This window comes from Maniola hyperantus, chromosome 8 (genome assembly GCF_902806685.2).
Source record: "Maniola hyperantus chromosome 8, iAphHyp1.2, whole genome shotgun sequence".
Classification (NCBI taxonomy): Eukaryota; Metazoa; Arthropoda; class Insecta; order Lepidoptera; family Nymphalidae; genus Maniola; species Maniola hyperantus.
This window is the reverse complement of record NC_048543.1, coordinates 14,506,066-14,522,959: the sequence shown is the minus strand read 5'-3', so window position 1 is coordinate 14,522,959 and position 16,894 is coordinate 14,506,066. Positions and strand designations below refer to the sequence as shown.

The window sequence follows — 16,894 nt, the reverse complement described above, 5'->3', positions numbered from 1 at the left end:
CATATTATATCTGTGGTGTCAAGTACTCATCAAGGGATGTATTGTTACGGGTGAAGTTATTTTAAAATATATCAGACTAGAAGCAAGGGTAGTCGGAAGTCTAAATATAATCATAGACAAGCGGCAAGTTTACGTTGGCACAACTGATCTGTAGGGCGCCCTTTTGATTGGCTGAATTTGTGCGATTCTTGTTGCAACAATGCATTGTAGCCAATAATGAGCGAGCACTAAGAGATGATTGCGATCGTGACATTGTAGCTGTCATTCTCCCGCAATCGCGCAGCAAATCTCCGATCCGCCCTCCGCCATTATAATTTTGTCTTTTAGTTTTAAAATTGTTATGTCAAAATTTAATCAACACAACTGTTCTCTATTTATATTTTACAAAGAAAATCAGCGAAAGGGCGTAAGTTTTCCGTTATGGAATCACCTAAAAAGAAAGACCAAGAGCTACCCGATGGATGGATTTTATGTAAGTCCAAGTCGATTCCGGGGAGAAACTACTATTTTAATAGGAAAACCGGAAAATCTTCATGGACGCAACCACAGGTGAATTTCGTAATTTTTTTCGCATAGTTTTTACTCTCGTATCACGGTTCTTTTGCTATTTATTTATGCACAATGCATTCTTTTAAAAAACCACATAATATTTTTTTTTGTGTGATTGCTTACAACTGAATAAATTTTGTTCTTTTTCGAAGGATGACGACGATTCCCAAAAAAAGGCATGTAATAAGGAGAAAATATTAAACAAACAGGACAAGAGAAAGAGAGAAGAGACTACAAAGAAAGTTGCTAAACGAAAAAGCGATGGCAATGAAGAAAGTACTTCAAAGAAAAAGACCAAACAAGGTTTAATATCACTATAAAATTTAATTTTTACTTATATGTTAGACCACAATGCCCTTTACTGGGCTATGGAAGTTGTCAACAGGAAGGGAGGTGGTTGCATAACCAGCCTCATCATGCAGTATACATATAGCACAGCCGTGTTATACACATTGTGTTGTACTCTCACAGGATGAAGTACTGTACTCTCTGAGCTTGCATGGGGGTATAGGTTCAATATGTAGAGCTTGATAAAGGAGTATGATATGAATTATGAGATTTATACAATATTTTATACACTAGCTGATGCCTGCAACTTTGTACCTGTGGAATTAGGTTTTTAATCACGTTAATCCCTTGCTCTGCTGTGTAGTTATTGAAGGACAAACCAATAAATCAACAAACAAACACACTTTTGCATAAATAATATGGGTCGTGGAGTGATTTGTCTATTTATTTAATCACTTTTTGCTTTTAGACAAAACAGACGCTTCTAGCAGTAACATCAGTAACAGTAACAACAGTAAATCTGGTAATATCAGTAAAATTAGTAACAAAAGTGTTACTGGGAATACTAGTATTACTGGGACCAGCAGTAGTACCAGTAACAAGGAAAGTCCAAAACAAAATGAGAGGAAAAGGAAGTTTGACACTCCTCAAAGCACCAGCACACCGAAAATCCAAAAAGGCACTCCTAAAAAGTGTACTCCAAAAACTGTTACATCAAGAAGTAGCTCTAGTTCGGCAGAGACATCACGTAAGCGACCTCCTGTAAAGAACTTAGCTAATACAAGACTATCACATTTAAGAAATGTCCTAAATTCTGAAGCAAAGAATGAAGATAGTCTTGAAGTATCGGCAAGTAAAAACAAAAGTAACGAAACACCTCAGAAATCTAAATCAGAACGTAAAAGTCCATTAAATGACTCTAGGACTACACAGTCACCCAGCAGTGACAGTTTACAGTCCATCCCGTCACCATCACAGTTCTTTGCAGCGAATAAAATAATTTCGTCTATGAAAGCTCAGTTACCTGAAGAGTTTTGTAGTAAGGAGAAACCAAAGGACACTTTCGCTGATATAGAAAAAGGTATGTAGTCTAATTACATTCTCTCTCTGCATAGTAGGTATTCCTCATTGTTGAGGGTTGTGATTATTATTTAATACTAGCTTATGCTCGCGACTTCGTTCGCGTGGACTACATAAATTTCAAACCCCTATTTCACCCCCTTAGGACTTGAATTTACAAAAAATCGTTCTGAGCGGATGCCTACATCATTATAGCTATCTGCATGCCAAAATTCAGCCCAATCCGTCCAGTAGTTTGAGCTGTGCGTTGATAGATGAGTCGGTCAAGTCAGTCACCTTTTCTTTTTATATATTATGATTATGCTTTTTACACAGGTATATGCAGTCAAACCCCAGAATATCCGTTTTCTAAGCACCCCACTACCCCACCACAGTTCTCTGAAGCCAGTAAGCTAGTGTCAGCTATCAAATCCAAGTTAGCTTACAAAGTGTCAGCATCCAAAGAAATAAAGACCTTCCCGTCAGCAAAAAACAGGATGGATTCCTTGAGAGCTAGTTTGAGTTTTGAAGCTGAAAGGGAAACGAGCAGTTTTTTAAATAACAGTAACGAATTGGATCCTAAACATGATGAGGCTATGGAGATAGAAGACATTAGAGAGGTTTCTATGACTTTTTTAAATTTATAGACCACTAGATGATGCCTGCAACATGTCCGTGTGGATTTAGTTTTTTTAAATCCCGTTCTTTTTCAGGATAAAAGAAGCCTATATCCTTCCCTGGGATGCAAGCTATCTTTGTACCTTTCGTTAAAATCGGTTGAACTGATGGGCCGTAAAAAGCTAGCAGACATACAGACACACTTTCGCATTTATAATATTAGTATGGAAGTATGGATTACGTGGCTCCCTGCCACCTGCCACAAACATGATTTCAAAAAACATTCGAAAATGTTTTCAATAACTATTCAAAAATGTTTTCAAATAGCATTCGAAATTCAATCAATTAGAAATTTTGTTTTTGATTGGTTGGTAACTCAAAATGGTTAGCAGCCACTGAGATATTTGTCTCTATCATTTGTATGGGATTACATACTAACTTTTTACCGCGGATGTATAGCTATAGTTATGTAAGTTTGTAATGTTTCAGGTGAAGCAAAACATGCCATCATTTTCCATGCCTCGGGACAACATCAGCAACACGGATAGTGTGATACTGGTTGTTGATACCAACATTTTTATACACGAACTTGACTTTATCAAGAACGTACTCAACTCACACATTAAAGGTAAAGTAAGGGTAATTTGAAGGTAAGTAAAGTAAAAGACATCTTTTTGTCTCGGCTCTCACAAGGTTCTCGTCATACAGAATGGTGATGTCTACGAGGGTTGTTGCGGATGAATTAATGCGAATGTTATGCATGTGCGGATGCGGATGCGAATATGCGTAACACGCCTGATGTCTACATTTCGAAAACTCGAAGCACTTATGATATAGATGCATCAGTGAAAGTTGTTTAGTCTATTACAAACAATAATTTAAAAAAAAACACTCAACTTGACTGTGCGCCCCTATCGGCGGAAAGAAGTTAGTATCGCTATCTCTGTTCTGTTATCCCATACAAATGATAGAGGCAAATATATCAGTGGGCGCTAAGCATTTTGAGTTACCAACCAATCACAAAAACAAAATTTCTAATTGATTGAATTTCGAATGTTTATAGAAAAAATCTGAATGTTTTTTGCAAACATTTTTGAAAGTTTTTTGAAAACATTTTCGAATGTTTTTAAATGAAAATTAATTTTGAATAGACACTAAATTTTAGTATGCTCTCTACAAATAAACAATAGGCTCACGACTGACACATAAAGTCATGACTTCATGAGGTCCTTTTCTGATTATAAATTCTAGAGTGTTCGCGTCTTTTCTTACCCATTGGTAATACTCTAGAATTTAGGTGCGATCAGAATCAGTACCATATTATACTACTATACTAATATTATAAAGAGGTAGTTAGTTTGAGGGGATAATCTCTTGACCGATTTTGAAAATTCTTTCACCAGTAGAAAGCTACATTTTCCTGAGCGGCATAGGCTATATTTAATTTTCAAAAAATTAGAGATCCCTACGAAAATAGCAATAATGTGAAAAAAATCGTCTCCTGTGAGCTTCCGTGGCGTGCGCTTCGTAAATAGTTAAAGTTAACTTCGTAAATAGTTAAAATACGATAACAATGTTCGCTGGAATTGTTCCTCTTAAACAGTTCTAAAAAAATGTCCGCGATATTACAGTTATTATAATTACAAAAAAACCGGCCAAGTGCGAGTCGGGCTCACGCACCGAGGTTTCCGTACTACAGTCGTATTTTTTCGACATTTTGCACGATAAATCAAAAACTATGATTCATAATAATAAATAAAAATCTGTTTTAGAATCTACAGGTGAAGCCCTTTCATATCACCCTCACATGATATATTTATCTTACATTGGAAATTGAAAACACTAATTATTAGTTCACGACCACAATTTAATTTTTTTTGTGTGATGTAACCACAAATTCACGGTTATCAGATTTTTCCCCTTATGTCTGCTATTAGACCTACCTACCTGCCAAATTTCGTGATTCTAGGTCAACGGGAAGTACCCTGTAGGTTTAGAATAGAACAGAATAGAATAGAATGTTTTTTTATTCATGTAAACTTTTTAAAAGTGTTTATGAATAGTCAGGTAGTTTTAATTTACCACTGGTTCGGAATGCCGTTCCTACCGAGAAGAACCAGCAAGAAACTCGGCGGTTGCTCTTTTTAATTTTTCAATTTACAATGTTATTATACCGTACTATACAAGCCATTGCAGCCCCGTGCATTGCTGGAGCGAGTCAAATCCAAGCTTTTTTATCGTTTACATAGTCTGCGACTGTATAATATGCTTTTTTTAGGAGCATACTTTTAACACATTTTTTAAACTTGTGTAAAGGCAAGTCTAAAATTGGTTGTGGAATTTTATTATAAAATATTACACTCATTCCCACAATACATACATTCTGTATGTTTCTTGACAAGCATACAGACAGACAGACAACAAAGTGATCTTATAAGGCTTCCGTTTTTCCTTTTGAGGTACGGAACCCTAAAAATGGTTGTGTAGGTTCACAATAACCATTTTTTGTAATTTGTAATAATAAGTTACCCGTGCGAAGCCGGTGCGAGTCGCTAGTTACTTGATATAGGCAACAATACGTTTTGTACTTTTAATAATAATAATAATAAATACACTTTATTTGCACAACCACAAGAAGGATTACATTAAAGAATAAAAAACACAGACAGAAGGAAGATACAAAAGGCGGCCTTATCGCTAATTAGCGATCTCTACCAGGCAACCTTAAATATTGGAAAGTAAAAGGAAAATTAGACTGCAGGTGGTGTGTAATATACTAATAAACATACATTCAAATAACTGATACATACTAATACATAAACCACTAATACATGTATTAAATAATATGTATAATACCAATATATATTTTTTTTTTTAAAGAATATTAGCCATGTTAAATGACTAATATTCCCCTTTCCCCTCCAACTAAGCGTAAAGCTTGTGCTAGGAGTAGTTACGACAATAGTGCAACGGGCGGGGTTTGAACCGTCGACCTTTCGGTTTTCAGTCCACTCCTTTACCTGTTGAGCTATTGAGGCTCAATACTATATAATATACTAATATATAATATACTAATATATAAAAATATATAATATACTAATAAAATAGACTAATATATACTCTATAAACGTACTTAAGGAGAAATAAATAAGATTGTCGTCTTCAATTACGCCCTCGGTACGTCGGTTGCTCGCTGTAACGTACTTTTCGTAGGTTACAGCGAGCAACCGACACTGCTAGTGCCGTGGCGTGTGATCAACGAGCTGGACCGCCTCAAGGACAACAACAACGGCAACGGAGCCCTGTGCAAGCGCGCCAAAGCCGCCATGGACTACCTCTACAAGTCACTGCCTGAGAACAGCCGGATCAAAGGTATGAACACTATTTGCTTTTTTTAGGGTCTGTAGTAAAACTAGAAACAGGGAACCCTTATAGACGTTCAAATTCAAATTCAAATTCAAATTTCTTTATTGCAAATATGGGTAAACAGTGCAGATATTACAAAACAAAAAGGTACAGCCAAATTCTGCCTATTAGCATGCAATATGTTATGACTTATGATATACCGAACAACGTGTACATAGTTTTGATAAAATTAGTCAAATTAAATACTTAAGGTTCGTACGCACCTGAGCGGCGCGGCGCGGCGCTTCAGTCCGACTGCAGAACGCTTCACCTCAGGCCGCTCGACGGTGCCTACCGCACTACAACTTCAGTACGCGGCACCTCGCGTCACTTGCGCGTCACTTTTATACCCGTTCGCGTACGAGCAACAACGTCGCAAGATGAGCGACAGTGAAGAGGATTTGATTATTATTTCTTTGTTGTGCAGAAGAAGAACGAATTATCGAAGAGAAAAAAACCGGCCAAGTGCGAGTCAGGCTCGCGCAATGAGGGTTCCGTACTACAGTCGTATGATTTCGATAATTCAAAAACTATGATGCATAAAAATAAATAAAAATCTGTTTTAGAATGTACAGGTGAAGACCTTTCATATGATACCCCACTTGGTATAGTCACTCACTTCGAAAGTTGAAAATACTAATTATTAGTTCATGACCACAATTTAATTTTTTTTGTGTGATCTAACCCTAAATTCACGGTTTTCAGATTTTTCCCCAAATGTCAGCTATAAGATCTACCTACCTGCCAAATTTCATGATTCTAGGTCAACGGGAAGTACCCTGTAGGTTTCTTGACAGACAGACGGACAGACAGACAGACAGACAGACAGACAGACAGACAGACAGACAGACAGACAACAAAGTGATCCTATAAGAGTTCCGTTTTTCCTTTTGAGGTACGGAACCCTAAAAAAGAAGAAGAAATGGATTGCTGACATACCAAAGTCACGCTATCAAGAAGGATATCACATTTTGTTTCCTCGCCTTCTTAATGACTCTGTACCATTTCACATTTATTTCAGAATGTCGAAGACAAAATTCTTTATGCTATTGCCTAATAGTTTTTGTGGAAATTACATTAGAAACAATAGGTATACCACACAGGTCGGTAATATAATCCTACAAGAAACCTATGTCCAGCAGTGGACATATCTATCGGTTGATGATGATGATGATGATGATAGTTTTTATGGAAATTATAAAAAAATATTTATGCATATCCATACTTATATTATTATCAACGCAAAAGTGTATTTGTCTGTCTATCTACTAGCTTTTCACGGCTCAACAGCTTAACCGAATTTGATGAAATTTGGTACAAAGTTGAATTACATCCCGGGGAAGGACAGGCTACTTTTTATCCTGGAAAATGAAAGAATTTCCACAGGATTGTTAAAGGCCCATTTATATGAAGTTTGGACCAGAGGTAGCTTGCATTCCGGGAATTGACAGAGGTAGGCAACTTTTTATCCCGGAAAATCAAAGAGTTCACACGGGATTAAAAATCTAAAAAAAAATGCAACTAGATGATGCCTGCGACTTCGTCCGCGTGGATTTAGATTTTTCTATAGGTGAGCACATTTCCGGGAATTACCTACTCGTACCTATATACCTGAGATAGATTATACCCTGTAGGATAAAAGTAGCCTATGTGTACCTACACATAGGCTAGTTTTATCCCGAAAATCAAAAAGTTTCCACGGGATTTTTAAAAAACCTACATCTACGCGAACGAAGTTGCGGGCATCAGCTAGTCCCTTAGGTTCTGTGGAAATTACATTAGAAAAAGCATTTTCGCAAAATGTCTTTGTTTTATGTGCAATAGAATATATAAAATAGGCAGGTAAACACAGGTACATATTATATCTAAATACCTATATAAAAGAAAAAGGTGACTGACTGACTGATCTATCAACGCACAGCTCAAACTACTTGACGGATCGGGCTGAAATTTGGCATGCTGGCTAGCTAACTAGCTAATATGACGTAGACATCCGCTAAAAAGGGATTTATGAAAATTCAACCCCTAAGGGGGTTAAATAGGGGTTCGAGATTTGTGTAGTCCACGCGGACGACGTCGCGGGCATAAGCTAGTATAATATAAACACAAGTACAATAGGTAGGCATATTTCCGAAACTATTAATTCTACCTAGATGAAGTAGGTAGGTATAATATGTACATAATATATTATAGTTATTTAATCAGGATTATTTTTACCATTGATGTTTTCTCATAACGCTCGGAGAGACATTTATACGTTTAGACACTGGGAAGGGGGGAAGCCGACATCCTAGGGGTTGGGACCTTTGAGCATATACTTCTAAGAGCATGAGGAACACGTCATGTGTCAAAAATTAAACCTACGTTATTTATTTTGAGGTCTATCTTGCCGATTCTTGCCTGTACTTTAAATACCTAACAAGATGCGCGTGTATCTTATTCGAGCGACGTACGCATACTGAAGCGCCGCGCCGCGCCGCTGGGTATGTCGCACTAGCGTCACTGCACTGCGCGTCGCTTCGCTGCGCTTCAAAATATTCTCTCCAGCCGTGCCGCGCGGCAACGCGCGGTGAAGCGCCGCGCCGCGCCGCTCTAGTGCGATATGCGCCATACAAAATGATAGAAATGATATTTTGAAGCTCTGTGCCGCGACGTGAAGCTCACTGAAGCGCCGCGCCGCGCCGCTCAGGTGCGTACGAACCTTTAGTCACAAAAAAATACAAATTTAAATGATAATGTTACAAATGTCAAAAATTAAAATAAAACTAAAATCTCTACAAGGTAATCATTAATCGAGTAATATGTCTTTTCTAACAATAGTTTTTTCAATTTTATCTTAAACAAAGGAAGTTCTCGCGTCTCAATTATATATTTGGGCAAGTGATTATACAAGACGTTTGTATGTTACAACCATATTAGCTATAACCATATCAGCTAGTCCTCCAATAAGACTCGTTAATCTATATATCTATATATATAAAAGGACAGTGGCGTGCACAGGATTTCAAGCCAGGGTATGCATTTAGGTATGAACTTGTTTTACGGCAGGTTATAATGAAAAATAAGCATTGATTTATTACAATGAGGGTAAGCAGTGCGTTTATGCTTCTATGAGCTGCACGCCACTGTAAAAGGAGAAGGTGACTGACTGACTGACTGACTGACTGACTGACTGATCTATCAACGCACAGCTCAAACTACTGGACCGATGAAATTTGGCATGCAGATAGCTATTGTGACGTAGGCATCCGCTAAGAAAGGATTTTCGAAAATTCAACTCCTAAGGGGGTGAAGTAGGGGTTTGAAATTTGTGTAGTCCACGCGGACGAAGTCGCGAGCATAAGCTAGTCTTAATATATAAAAGGAAAAGGTGACTGATTGACTGACTGATCTATCAACGCACAGCTCAAACTAGTGGACAGATCGGGCTGAAATTTGGCATGCAGATAGCTATTATGATGTAGGCATCCGCTAAGAAAGGATTTTTGAAATTTAAACCCCTAAGGGGGTGAAATAGGGTTTTGAAATTTGTAGTCCACGCGGACGAAGTCGCGAGCATAAGCTAGTCTAAATATATAAAAGGAAAAGGTGACTGACTGATCTATCAACGCACAGCTCAAACTACTGGACGGATCGGGCTGAAATTTGGCATGCAGATAGCTATTATGACGTAGGCATCCGCTAAGAAAGGATTTTTGAAATTTAAACCCCTAAGGGGGTGAAATAGGGGCTCGAAATTTGAGTGGTTCACGCGGACGAAGTTGCGGGCATATGCTAGTCAGACAATAAAATGTAAGAAGACAATTTCCAGGGCAGTCGTTAAGGGACGCGAACTCCCACATCTACCCGTGCGAGGTGCCGGACGATGAGATCCTGAACTGCAGTCTGCAGCAGATGGAGAGGGGCAGAAACGTGGTATGTTGCTGTTAGTAGTAGGAATTGGCGTCACTGGATCACAATACTGTGTGATCCCAGTAACGCCAATCCCTACATTTTGAATGCTGAAAAACAGGTGTATTCAAATGCTTGAATACTGAATGATACTATATTTTTATTTACATTCAATTGAATATATTAGACACATTGGCTTTTCGATATTTTCATTACTACCATAGTACCATAACCTAGAAGCTGTGGTAGCCTAGTGGTTAGGACGTCCGCCTTCCAATTGGAGGTCGGGGGTTCGATCCCGGGTACGCACCTCTAACTTTTCGGAGTTATGTGCGTTTTTAAGTAATTAAAATATCACTTGCTTTAACGGTGATGGAAAACATCGTGAGGAAACCTGCATGCCTGAGAGTTCTCCATAATGTTCTCAAAGGTGTGTGAAGTCTGCCAATCTGCACTTGGCCAGCGTGGTAGACAGTGGCGTGCACAGGTTTGAAGCCAGGGTAGGCATTAGTTAGCTAGGAATCTGTTCAAAATGAAAAAATGAAAAATATGCATTGAGCTATTACAACTGGGGTAAGCAGTGCATTTATGCCTCTATGACCTGCACGCCCCTGGTGGTAGACTATGGCCAAAACCCTTCTCACTCTGACAGGAGACCCGTGCTCTGTAGTGGGTTGATCATGATGATGATGACCATAACCTATTGTTACTCACCTATGGCAAAATAAATAATTTCATTTTCAAAAGAAATAAAAAAAAGCAATTGTTTCAGATTCTAGTATCAAACGACAAGAACTTGTGCAACAAAGCCACGATCAATGGCGTAAAGCGAATTGACGTCAATGAGCTGAAGAAGTTGGTAGAAAATAAGCCACAACCTAGCGACCCTGACCTTTTGGCCAGCGTCAAACGGTACCAACAGACCATATACCATCTGTTGGCCAACATATTGGAGGTAAGTTCAAAGTTCAAAGTCAAAGTCAAATGATTTATTCAAAACTAGCTAATGCCAGCGACTTCGTCCGCGTGGATTTAGGTTTTTAAAAATCCTGTAGAAACTCTTTGGTTTTCCGGGATAAAAAGTCCTATGTCCTTCCCCGGGATGCAAGCTATCACTATACCAAATTTCGTCAAAATCGGTTGAACGGATGGACCGTGAAAGGCTAGCAGACAGACAGACACACTTTCGCATTTATAATATTAGTATGGATAGGTAATAAATTACTCTTTTTGATGGTCAGATGTTGTATTTGTAAGATATAGTGGTGATAATTATTACGCAAAGTTAAAACTAAAGCTACGAGGGTTCCAAACGCGCCCAGGTCTGAGAAGAGCCCACAACAAACTCAGTTCAGTTCAACTTCAAACCCTTCATCAAAGGCAAAGCACAGTTCAGGAGAGTTATGTATGAAACTTGTGGCAAAACGTCGAGGCCTACACTGGCAAGCGTCAAATGTTACCCACATTTAACGCTAGGTAGGCTATGAAACTACTAAGTATCTTTGATTTCACGTTACCCCTAGCCTAATATTTGACAGATGTCGAAGAATCAAGCCGAGAGTTTCCTCACTAGTTCACCTGCTGCTCGATTGCGGTAGAATGACAGCTACAATGTCACAATCACAATCACCTCTGATTGGTTGACGCTCGCTCACTATTGGCTACAATGCGTTGTTGCAACAAGAATCGCACAAATTCAACCAATCAAAACAATTGAGATAGTGATTGATGCAGGTTTTACAAAATCGACATACCGGTCAAAGTCAAAGCCTTTTATTCAAATTGGGTATAGTACTGTCACTTTTATAAGTGACGCCATGCAGAAATCTTATTTTTGCATGGCGCGAAATTATCCTAGCCAATCATTTTATTTTTTATTTTTATTTTATTTAAATTAACTAACGGCTACTTACACTAACACATTTAAAAAAAAAACTTAATTCTGAAAATATTACTTACTAAGTGCAGTCGCCAATTATAAGTTAATACAACATTTACAAACATATGAGACAAAATAAAAAAACAAACATCAATAAGATTACCGATAATACTTCCTACTCAAGACTTCCAATATGCAAAGATCTTTTCCCGAAACTTATATAAAGAGTCAGAATTAATGTCAATGACAGAGCTGTGGTGGTTAAGAGTTTTACATAATCTAGAGACAGGAGAATTCGCGCCAAGGACAGTTCTACGGTGGACAAAGTGGTGTAATGGGTTTACGTGGATAATGGACAGGAACCTTAAATTTGAAGCTGCTCAATAGTTGAGGACAGTCGATCTTAGCATTAAAAATTTTATACAAGAATTGCAGATCTAAAAGTTCCCTACGTTTTTCTAACGAATACATTTGGAAATAAGACAATCTTTCTTTATATGCAAAATTTCTACTAGCTTTTCCAATACTAGTAGCTAGGTGCCAGAGGAATCATAGCGTGTGACCGTCCGCTATTGGTTGTCGCCTACGCGCCATGTTTTGTACGCGCAAATTATGAGTGAAATAGCACTAGTTCGATTGTTCTTATTTAAAATCTTAGCGTCAAGCAACATTGGTGTATTGCCATCTCTTTCTCGCTACACTACAGTGAATACATCTATCATTGTCACATTTGTAAAACATTTGTTTTCAGAATGAAATGCGTGCGAAGTACAACAATCTCTGGCAACACGTGCTGTTCAAAGCGCCGCCTTGGACATTGGCCGATGTGCTCCAATGTTTGCTTAAACATTGGATCGCGGTGTTCAACGAGGTATTCCCGCGCATAGAGCAGCTGATAACTGACCTCAAGAATAGTTTGACGTCTATTGAGAAGAAAAGTGAGTTTTCTGTAATATCTTTTTTTTTATAATATCAAATTATTATAATTTCTTTCAAAGCGTCTCCTTCGACGCTGACAGTTAAATTTGCTCCAATATTTGCTGAAACATAACTCATTTCCAATATTTGATCATATACTCCATAAAAAATGACTCATTTCCTTTGAATGTAAAATTCATGTTCCATCCTTTTTTAGCAATATTAAAAATCAAAACTAAAATTTAGTTTAAAGAAAGACGACAGAATCTGCGCTATTGTTTTCTTTACAAACTTTCGCCTACGGCTCAGGTTTATAATTTTTAACATCGACTTTTGATCTTTTATTTCATTAATTCCAGATCCAAACACACTTACCCAATCGGAAGTGGCGAATTTCAAGGAGCTCTGTATGGACGTTGCAAAGCGATGTCAGATAATACCGGAATACATGGAACTGGCGAAGGCGACAGTCGAGCGACTGTTGCGCAACGGGAACGAGGTGGACGGTAGTGATGCGGTGGTGGACGCTTTTGAGGGACTTTGGACCGTTTTCTCTAGCTATTGGTGAGTTTTACAAAGCAGTGTACGATCATACCAGAATACATGAAATTGGCGAAGGCGACAGTCGAGCGACTGTTGCGCAACTGTTGCGGACGGTACTGATGCGGTGGTAGACGCTTTTGAGGGACTTAGGACCGTTTTTTCTAGCTATTAGTGAGTTTTACAAAGCAGTGTCAGATCATACCACAATACATGGAACTGGCGAAGGCGACAGGCGAGCGACTGTTATGCAACTGTTGTGGATGGTACAGACGCGCTTTTGAGGGACTTTGGACCATTTTCTCCAGGTATTGGTTAATTTATTTATCTATTAGATTTCAATTAACTTGTATGTACATTGTTTTGCAGTGCCAAGCTGTGCAACGCGCTAGGCGTGTCTCACAGCATAGAAGACAAGCTGTCGGGGACGGAACCCCTCGCCGTGCTTACCAGCAAGTGGACGCTCTTCAGCGGACACGTGAACGATCTCACGGGAGCTATCAACAGGTTAGTATTAGGGTATTCACACTTAGGATGCGTTTTCGTACGAATTCGGTTCGTGCGAACACGCACGAACAATCCCGTCCTTCCAAAGTACTATGGGACTGTGTGCGAGTGTACTAACTTGCACCCAGTCTGCGCTATGAATCGTATTCAACAATTATTTTGTTCTACTGATTATACAGGGTGTAACCATGTTCAGGTTCTGGTCTAGCAAAAACTTAGCATTATTGTTATACTAAACACAAGCCAATACCAATAATTATTTGTCTCATTTTGTAGTTTTAGTGATTTAGTATTTTTCAAACCCGCAATGTATAACGTGCAAAACTCGGGTCAACGCCCCACCTACGACGTGGCAATGACTCCGAGTGACCTACTTATAGAACGTTCGTTGACCTCTAGCGTCAGTCAGATGTTTTATTTGCAATATATCGTGAACTTTTACAAAATATAGGAATTTTTTATATAATTTTTTTTTCGCGTTTTTTTTGTGGTACCATATCTGTAATCATCAATACGTTCACCTGTCTTTGTTTTTGCCAGCGTTCTGGTTACATCTCTAAATAGTATAAAATAAAGTCGCTTCCCGCGTCTGTATGTATGTATGTATGAACGCGTAGATCTTTTAAACTACGCAACGGATTTTAATGCGGTTTTCACCAATATATAGAGTGATTCAAGAGGAAGGTTTATAGGTGTAGTTTAATTCTCAAAAAATTAGAGATCCCTAGAGAAATTGAAATAATGTGAATTAGGTCGGGAAAAAATCCTCTCATTTGAGAGTTTCCGAGGCAATGACACCTCAATAACCCCACATTAGTATCTACGTTGCACCCATGTGAAGCCGGGGCGGGTCGCTAGTTCTGTATAATAGGCGTCAACAAAACAATTTTGGAGGTTATAAAAACCCCATATTATGCGTGTTCTGACTTCTGACAGGCCCTTGATCGGATATGTTTTGTTTCAGCGTGCTATGCACAGATAGTACAGAGAGTATAGAGGACAGAGTTGGGAGATTAGACGTCGCGTTCAGAGACGCGCTGTCCGCCATTTGTATGAACAACAACGTCACGCGGGAAGAGCTACAGTCGTTTTGCATCAAATGCAGGTGAGTTACGTGCACCAATGAATGAATTTGCTCAGAAAAATGTGAGTATAACTTCGCGATAGCCAGTGCCCCTCCCCCTTTGAGGGTTCAAACCATCCCTCTGAAATCCTAGACATGAATCTAAGTTATTTTAAAACGTATAATTTTAGTAATGATGTTTAAGAAAAATTGTGCTCACTTCGCTCGCGCTTTCATTTAGCTGGGATAAAAAGTAGCTTATACCTTTCTCCGAGATGCAAGCTTATATTTTTTTCGCGTTTTTCTTGTGGTATCATATCAGTCACTATCAGTACCTGTCTTCGTTTTTGCTAGCGTTGCTGGTTACACCCTGTATGTGTTTTTCGAAAGTACACCCAAAACGATGGTTAAAACTAGTATGTTTAAAAAAAATCCGTCAGTATTTAAAAACAAACGTTTTTTTTTTCCAGTAACATGTTACAGGAGGCCCACAGCAAGTTCGCCCAGCTGTCGGAAATACTGAACGTATGTAAACATAGGTTATCTAGCGATAATCACACTATGAATTAGTTGCGTTGTACAGTCACAGTCAATGCGTCACTTCCCACTGAAGAGGTTTCCAGGCAACGTTCGAAAAAAAATTCATAGATGGCGCTGAAAACTTCTATGGCGATGAAAAAAAATACCTATATCTATATCATCTATGCTTTAAATTTTTAAATTTAAATCGGATGCGAAATTAATTAATTACTTCTATTATAGTTCACACATTTTGTGGGGAAGAAACGTAAGGAAAATTGCAGTGCACGCTAGCTGTTACTCTTCACCTATGTCATCACATAAACATTAAAGCATAGATCATATAGATACAGGTATTATTTTTCATCTTTAGTGGTAGGGTTATTTAGCGCCATCTATGAAAATTTTATCGAACGTTGCCCTGAAACTTCCTCCTTCCTCTCCCTCTAATCATTCCACTGAAGGTGGTCGCACATTAGCGTGAGCCGCACGCGCCGAAAAGAACGTGATTTTTAACAGACTTCAAAAATTGCGGTTCTGTTTTCAATCATTTTGTGTGACGTTTGTTTGTGATTTTCTCACTGGTATAATTTTTTTCACTAACGTTATCTAGGTAATTCCAGGGAGGTTTTAATGTATATTAAAGTACATTAAGTTTATTATATAATTAAATTATATATATATTAAATTTTAATTAATTATATATATAATTAATATATAATTAATTAAAATTTAATATATTAATATATAAAAGACTAGCTGATCCCCGCGGCTTCGCCCGCGTAGATTTAGGTTTTTAAAGATCCCGTATAGCCTATGTCACTCAGGAATAATGTAGCTTTCTACTGGTGAAAGAATTTTTAAAATCGGTTCAGTAGTTCTAAAGATTACCCCCTACAACAAACTTAACGACATTACCTCTTTATATAATACAACGGGCCGTGCAGCAGAAATCGTAATATTTTAATTTCGCCATAACTTCAAAACCAAACGTCCAATTTTAATCATTCAAAGACCAAATATTATCTCCATAAACTGTTCTTAGTGATGAAATCATTTATTTTGATAAGGATTAATAGCATGAGTAAAATAAACGCGTTTAAATGTAGTCCAAAAAAAATTCAAGATTTAAAAAAAAAAAAATGGTTGCTGTGCCTCACTCGACATAGATGGGTATAGTGTGTCGCGGACTTTTTTGTAGATATTTATAAGATCTACAATTAATTAGAACATTTTATGGTTCTATCTTTTATAGTTTAGGCAGCGTACGCAAAATAAGTAACTTTTCTGGTTGATTTTTTACACCTTGTGTCCGAAAAACCCAAATATCTTACGGAACCCTATTTTTTTCCAAAATAAAATATAGCCTATGTTACTCGTGGATAGTGTAGCTTTCGAATGGTGAAAGAATTTTTAAAATCGGTCCAGTAGTTTTTGAGCCTATTCAGTACAAACAAACAAACAAACAAACAAACAAACAAAGTTTTCCTCTTTATAATATTAGTGTAGAAAAAGCTGACTGACTGGTTGACTGATCTGTCAACGCACAGCTCAAACTACTGGACGGATTGGGCTGGAATTCGGAAAAAAAAAGTATTAAACAGATTAAATAAAATTTATTTCTATTAAAAATACAATTGCCGTTGCACTTACATTTT

The 16,894-nt window shown here is 37.9% G+C and overlaps 1 protein-coding gene across 1 annotated transcript; it reads left to right on the top strand.

The window, feature by feature from the left end:
• The first annotated feature begins 294 nt into the window (after positions 1–294).
• On the top strand, positions 295–16,814 carry LOC117984206 (transcriptional protein SWT1-like). Its single transcript, XM_034970822.2, has 13 exons — positions 295–549; positions 702–852; positions 1,307–1,918; positions 2,233–2,516; positions 3,004–3,142; positions 5,728–5,886; positions 9,731–9,834; positions 10,583–10,765; positions 12,441–12,627; positions 12,967–13,171; positions 13,517–13,654; positions 14,619–14,759; positions 15,188–16,814. The coding sequence occupies exons 1-13, from the start codon at positions 421–423 to the stop codon at positions 15,285–15,287; spliced, it is 2,532 nt and encodes an 843-aa protein (XP_034826713.1). The 5' UTR covers positions 295–420; the 3' UTR covers positions 15,288–16,814.
• The last annotated feature ends 80 nt before the right edge of the window (positions 16,815–16,894 follow it).

Coding starts and splice junctions, on each gene's coding strand:
- LOC117984206 (XM_034970822.2), top strand. CDS start 421: ATGGAATCACCTAAAAAGAAAGACCAAGAGCTACCCGATGGATGGATT. Junction 5,887..9,730: donor TGAGAACAGCCGGATCAAAG/GTATGAACACTA, acceptor GACAATTTCCAG/GGCAGTCGTTAAGGGACGCG. Junction 13,655..14,618: donor CTCACGGGAGCTATCAACAG/GTTAGTATTAGG, acceptor GTTTTGTTTCAG/CGTGCTATGCACAGATAGTA.